At 29.7% G+C, this 7,612-nt stretch overlaps 1 protein-coding gene across 1 annotated transcript; it reads right to left on the bottom strand.

Moving 5' to 3' along the window:
• Positions 1 to 1,921: 1,921 nt before the first annotated feature.
• Positions 1,922 to 7,302, bottom strand: LOC114752730 (GDSL esterase/lipase At1g28610). Its single transcript, XM_028941454.1, has 5 exons — positions 7,005 to 7,302; positions 6,381 to 6,611; positions 4,567 to 4,715; positions 2,869 to 3,142; positions 1,922 to 2,184 (listed from the first exon to the last, which is right to left on the bottom strand). Exons 1-5 carry the CDS (start codon positions 7,300 to 7,302, stop codon positions 1,922 to 1,924), a joined length of 1,215 nt encoding a protein of 404 aa, XP_028797287.1.
• Positions 7,303 to 7,612: the final 310 nt, after the last annotated feature.

The following is a 7,612-nucleotide window of genomic DNA, read 5'->3' as shown; positions in this document are numbered from 1 at the left end:
TTTGGCACTTGAAATAAAAACTAATTCATGCCGCTTATTTGTTATTAAAACTTTTTTTTATAGGCATATGGGTTTAGATGTAGATTTGTCATGAAAATTTTTATTCAGCATTTTTAAACTGTACGAAGTAATACTGTTATGATTTTAAATTTTTGAGAGAAAATTTGTATAAAAAAAACTTTTATATGTATTGTGCTCCCAAATGAAAACTTTAAAGATAAATTTGTATTTGAATCAAAATTATATTCTTTTATTGATAACTTATAATGATTTTATTTTAAAAATGGTTTATTTTGTTTGTAAAAAGTTAGAATTAATTTTGGTCCTCATGTTTACACAGTTTCCCATTTTCTAGCCTCCCACATGTTAATATCTGGATCCATCATTTATCCCTCAAGTTATTTATAAGTTAAATTGTTATCAATGATAAATTCATGAAATTATTCTAAAGAACTAAAATCCATATCTAGAAAATACAAGGGATAAATTTTGATGACTATATTATCTCTGCCGTCACAATTAAATTACTTTTTAAAATCTAAATTAAATTTTTACTATTTATAAAAAAAAAGTAAATTTAGAAATTTAAATAATATTTTCTCTAAGAGGTCACCAAGTTTTCATTTCACTTTCATTTTACTTAGCCTACTTTATGTCACTTTATATGGTGATAACCTTTTTTTTTTTTTTAAATCATCGTTGGATTAATTAATGAACTATCCAAATGGTATACTGTATACACAATTTTTTTTGTTTTAAAATAATCATTTACTATCTCTTAACTTTCTAACCGAATGTTATGAAAAATATGTAATAATAAAATTAAAGTTTTCCAACCTGAAAATAATTTGAATTATATATATATATATATATATATATATGTTTGATTACAAGCTTTACGAGATTATGATCATTACAATTGATTTTTTTTAAATAAGTAGACTTATACTTTATCAATATCGCAATTACTAATTTTTTTGGGCCCAAATCGCAATTACTAATTTTATAACAACTTTTTAGGAACTTTTATTTTGAAGAGATAATACATGATTATTTAAAAAATTAAAGGCCATAAAACCCAAAAAAAAAAAACATAGGGGAGGGTATGGTGCCGTAGGCGTAGGCCCCATGTAGGATTAATCAAACGGTCCATAATTGATGCGAAAGCATCCATACAAATATGATCATCCGGTCCATCACAATATGATGTGAATCAAACATAATACTCCTCCGGTCCTAATTATAAGACCCAATTGACTTATTTGAGAAGATTAAGAAAGTAAGTTAAGTTGGTTATTTATAATAAATAAGTGTTGTTATTCCTAAAATATCCTTGCTAATTAAGTATATTGGCTAAAACTATCATTATTAGAAGGATTATCTTAGAAAAAAATGCATAAATATAAGAAAGAAAATGGATTGGGTCTTATAATTAGGGCTAAATAAAAAGTCAAATTGGGTCTTATAATAAGGACCGGAGGAGTAACATGCAATGCAAGAAATCACACACACAGGCGCGGCAAAAGTGCATTTTTCATGCATCCTTCAATTTTTTATATAGGATTTTATTTTGATCCCTTAATTTTACACTATATTTTTCAGTCCTCCAATAGAGCTAATTTTTTGAAAAAGAATGCTGTATAAAATATTAAACGTTAATAAAACTTCCTCAAATACTGACATATTAAGTTTAATTTTTTTTTTAAAATAACAATGAGTGCAACAAATAATCATCATTTAATGAGACCACCAATGATGCTAGGGTTACAGGACTGAAAAATATTGTATAAAATTGAAGTATCAAACTAAAATCTTATATAAAGTCAAAGGATGAAAGCAATGCACTAATGTCTTTTATATATATATATATATATATATATATAAGCATTTAAAATACAAACAGCTAAGTGAATAAGAAAAACTAAGCAGATTGATCCATATAGGAAGAACCAGTAGTGATATGGTTGTTGAAGTGCAAGGCATCAAATTTAGGAGTAGTGAGAAGTCCATTTACTAAAGCTTTGGCAATGAATCTATATGCAGCTTCAGTCAAATGAACACCATCCCAGTTTATGTACTTAGAAGGATCCTCACAAGCTTTTACTCCTTCATCCCCACATATTCTTGAAGTTTTGAAATTGTATGCACCTCCAATTCCACAGCAAGCTTTCAGACTTGTAAAACCTATCATTAATTTGATTTATTCCATGAAACTAAAAATATGTTAGTGCCGCATTATTCATACGATTTAGATAATGAGTGCTATTGGAAAATATGTTTTTTTCGATGTATAATGTGCAGAGAATCTATGGTAATTAAGTCATGCTATCCATAGAAATCATAAATAGAGTTTTTTATTACTCAAATTCTATGCAATAAACGGAACCCGCTTAGCTAGAGATAATTTATATATCAAACTAGACATATATAGAAATGGGTCTTGTGTATTGCCGAAAATTCAAAAGTAAATCTCACTATTCATTGTTTGTGAAAAGCATGGCTTGTAAGAAGTCTTATATTTTATATTGACAATGATTATTAATTATACTAATGCCTCAATTACATATTTTTAATATAAAACTATATATAAAAAAGGGTTAAGTTGCATTTAACACCCTAAAGTATTGTTTTTAATAGAGCACTATTCATAACTAATTTTCAGTGTATTTAGCATCATAAAAGATTTTATCAGTAACAAAGAGTATCCTAAACTTAGAATACGGGATGTTACTAGAAGAATACTTTATGGTGTTAGATTGTCAAAAATTAGTTTACGATAACGAGTGCTACTAGAAAAATATTTCAAGATGATGGATGCTACTTAACTCTATAAAAGAGTTGTGAGTAATTTAAAGTGATAAATATTACCAAATTCGGTGGGAGAATGATAGAGTGGCAGTGCAGCGTTGTAGTAATCAGCATAGATGATATTGGCATGAGGATAAAGCTGTTGAAGGCGATTCACTTCAGATTGGAGCCTCTTGTTGTAAAACTCCACAAACTTGTTTAACCAAACCAAGCAACCAGCTTTGTCATAGTCATTCTTATGATTGCTCTGAAACCTTGTTAAGTAGGATGCACTGCACCCAATTGGAAAATTTCCAGGAACAATAAGCGTTTGAGCTCCTAGATGTATCAACTCCTACAATTTAAAACAACTAATTAATTTACGAAAGAATATATATCTATATATGTGTATAAACAATGTAAAAGAAAACTGAGTACCATATACAAACTTTTCAAATACTACCTCCACTCCTTAATATAAGAGCTAGTTGACTAATTTGGATAGATAAAGAGAGTTTGTTAAGTTAGTTACTTATAATAATAAACACGTGTTTTCTTTCCTAAAATACCCTTACTAATAATTTGTATTAGTTAGAATTATTATTTGATGAAACTTTTAACATGTTCAACTACTACAATGACTAAGTTTGAAAAAAATAGATAAATATGAGAGACAAAGTGGATTGAGATCTTATGTTTAGAATCAAATTGAAAATTAAATTAGCTCTTATATTAAGGATCGGAGGTAGTATAAACAATAAGATGTGTTCATAACAAGAAACTGATGAAATTAAAATAAAACAAATCATCATAAGAAGTGATGACTTCTAAATCAAGTTCAATTCATATCGTCATATGCACTCTTATAGATCGATATATTACTACATTTATCGACAAATTATATTCCTGAATTGTTTTTGGAGCATCTTGAAAACGTCCTAGTGAGTTTCAAACCGTAGGCCATCTTGTAGAAGATAGTGCCGAAGTTAGGATTTAATTATATACAGCAATGTCTTTATTTTCTAATATAAGAGTTAGATAACTAATTTAAGAATATTAAACAAATTAGTTAAGTTAATTATTTATAATAAATTAGTGTTGACTTTCCTAAATATACTTATTAATCATGTGCATTGAAACTATTTCTTGATAAAACCTTTTAACACATGTAATTAATAGGAATATTTTGAACTAAAAATTATAAATTTGAGAAAGAAAATAAATTGAAATTTTATATTTAGAACTAAAATAAATTTCTTGTTTAGTTTTTATATTAATGACAGGAGGCAGTATGGAGTTTGCATAAAATTTGGGAGGGTAAAAAATATTTAGAACGGGGAGAGCAGATGACATTTAAGGACCTTCTTAGGAATATTAATGACAGTTAAAGAATCTTAAAAACAAAAAACAAAAACAAAAGAAAAGACCACAGTTTACAACGTTCAAACATAACAATGAGTAAAGTGAGGCACTCTACAATGTACAATTGTCCAACAATGAAATTAAGGAACCAAACTTAATTTATTAAAAATTAACATTATTTGTAAAATTATTATAGTTATCAAGAATTAAAAGCTAGCACAACTTAAAGTTTAAACTTAGAGTTTTTCTTTTTTTTGGGGCAATCTTCAGCAGAATAAGGTACGAATTAACGAAGAGTTTATGGTTAATGTAGTACTTTTTTTTTTTAATGTCAGGGATATTACATGTAACTGAATCATAGTTCATGGGAGTTTTATATAATTTAGCTTTTTTTTTCATAAAAGGAAGAAAAATTACCTTGATTGTTGAAGATATTACACTAATCACTGGGCCCACGTAGACTTCCACCTCAGACAGCTTCATTCTTAAAGCAAAAGGATGATTAAAGTCATTCCCTCCTATTTCTCCCACAAGGAATAATGATTTTCCCAAGACTTTCTTACAACCTGCAACATTATAATTAAGATAATTTTATATTATCAAAGTGAAATTGACAGACTAAAAAGGTGTTTGATAACGTCAAAAAGTACTTCTCAGAAGTACTTTTTTGCAAAACGAGACAAACTCCTCCACATATTTACTTCGTAAACCGTAAAAGTACTTTTGAAACCATGAATTAGTTTCCATCCAAACACTCCCTAAAAATATTTTTCTTAAGAAATTTAGATAGTCATTGAAATTTACAACAAAGGGATGCTAAGTGTTTATATCAACGGTTTCACTATTTTAACATTCATGAAAACGTAATTTCGTATGTGAGGATATGCTAGAAAAGTGTATTATCCAATTAATAATAGCACCATAATAATAATTAAAAAAAACAGTTTAGAGTATTTCAGGGAGAATTTTTTTGTGCGCGAAAACATAAATAGTTATGATTATCTTTTTGCAAATAGAAATAAATATATTAACTAAGAAAAAAAAACTATTTTATGTAACAGCATATCAAAAGGTTTTGTGTTATTTCCACAAAATTATACTCATGAAGCAGATGGGGAGAAAAATATGGCAATGTTGGGAGAATATGAAAATAATGGAGTAGGGAAAAAAAAGAAGAAGATATTAATGGGAAAGGGTGTTAAAGGGAAAGAAGAATGATATAGAAGCTCTGTTTTATTTTTTAATTAAAATCTTATCTAAGTAAAGAGCAATTAAAAAATAGCAAGAAATGAAAATAAAAATAAAATCATAGAGTATATACGACTAGGACTAATAAGGGTTTAAATTAAAATGGAGCCATAACATAGACACTTTCTATGATATCCACACAAATTTTAAAGGCAAAAATGACAAATAGGTTCCGTATAAAAATCTTAATGACAAATAAGTCCCATCATTAATTCTTTCTTGGAGCAAAGTTCTTGTCTTTTTCCTTTTTTCCCTCCTCTTTTAAATAATTGACGGGGCCACTTTCAACCTGACCTGTACGTAGCTATATGTCCAGCGTCCACCCCTGGTCCTCAAAGGGGACCATCTACCTTTAAGGGACGAAACAAAAGGACAACAGAAAAGTTAAACAATAGATTCCATTCACATCGAGGCAATTAAATAATTCGTAAATGTCAGCAAAATTGTAAAACGTGCGTCAATATAATAAGTAATATAATAGCTAGTATTTGTAAAGTAAATAACAAAAATATAAAAGCATCTCATTGATCAAAAGAACCATGGGTTCCAAGACAACAAATCACCCCTTTTAAACGGTGATTTATTCTAAATTCTTAAGGCATATAATATATATATATATATATATATATATAAGGTGAGGACTTGTGTTAACCTTCCCCTCTTGCTCAATATATTAGACCATCCCACACATCATATCTATAATCAGGACTCTTTTTAAATGGAATTTCAAAATGAATAACTAGCTGATAAATTCATTATGATCTTAACCAACTAATTTTTCGCCTTAAAATATCATTTTTTTGATATTATGATTTGGTATTCGGTGCTTTTTTTAGATTCTATCACCGGGTGTCCAAGTAATTGACTAATCCAGTTGGGAGTTCGTGGCTTTTTTACCTTACAAAGGTTGAGTTATGCCTTATAATATCATTAAGAGCGCTTATTTAATTAATTAGTGAAAGAATGAATTGGAGGCAACTTACTTGAGGAAGAATTACAGAGAGAAGGCAACAACTCCTTGAACCAACCCAATTGAACTGTGAGGGAATCATTGGTTGGAACAGTAATTCCTCTCTCTTGAAAGAAACTTTGATCCAAAGCCGTTGCTCCTGCGACTGCAAAATTCACTCCCTCTTCCTCTTTGTTCCAATTCTTCACTTGGCCATTCTTGATTCCCAGATATGGTTTCACCCACGGAATCTCTAATGACTCAGCTGTACGGAACCATAACTCAGTCAATTAATCAACAAAGAACAAATTTTTAAGTGGGATGATAAAGAAAAGGATATAGAACACAAAGTATAAAAAGATATTATCTGGTTTGAACAGATAAGACAATAAAAATACCATTTTCATTTCTTTTGTTTTGTTTTGTTTTTTTTGGGTGACAAATACCATTTCCTTTATTCTTGTTCAGTAGCTGCTTTCAAAACCAAACATATATAATTTTAGTAAGATTATCTCTTGCTTTTTAACAAAAAACAAATCATTTATATAATTTAATTCGATCATCAAACCAGAAAAACACAAATCAAAATCAGAAACTACAAGACGGAAGGGAAAGCAGAGATTAAAGGACTTATATATGCATATATATAGCTATTTACCAATGAAATCGATGATTAGACGGCCGTCGGAGCACCTCCCGACGGGATGGCCAAAGAAGGTTTTGCCGTAGGGATGCCGGAAGCATTTATGGGACGGTGGTGGTTGGGAGCTGAAATACAAGTTTCCAGTATCAGCAATGGAGTCTCCAAAGCTGAAGATGGATGTGAAGCTTCGTCCTTCTGTGGTGGGAATCACTGATACTAATAACAACAATGCAGATCCATATATTATTAGCAACGACACAGTCCTTCGTTGTCGCAGAGACCCAAGTGGAAAAGATGAATCAGAATGAGCCATTGCAGGAGTAAACACAAATGCAGCGCCAAAATACGAAACGGGGGACCCTAAAATAATATATGTGCCAGGGGAGTAAATACTATATGAATAAGCTAATGGCGAAGAGTACGGTGAAGGTTAGAGAAGAAGGGTAGATGAGATATGAAGGCTTTGAAGTTGAAGCGAGTTTATAACTTATAATTTTAAACAGACCTGTTGTCGGTTCATCCACCGGTCTAACTTGGTGAAACCTTCAGTGGGTTGGCCTACAAAAATAGCATTTTCAGCCACTTTAAGTAAGGCCAAGGGATTAAAAGATCTCATTTTGGTA

The sequence above is a fragment of the Neltuma alba genome, unplaced genomic scaffold (assembly GCF_004799145.2).
Source record: "Neltuma alba isolate B1F8T4 unplaced genomic scaffold, ASM479914v2 tig00007525_pilon, whole genome shotgun sequence".
NCBI classification, from domain to species: domain Eukaryota; kingdom Viridiplantae; phylum Streptophyta; class Magnoliopsida; order Fabales; family Fabaceae; genus Neltuma; species Neltuma alba.
The sequence above is the reverse complement of the archived record's forward strand: the minus strand, read 5'-3'. Positions and strand labels throughout refer to the sequence as shown.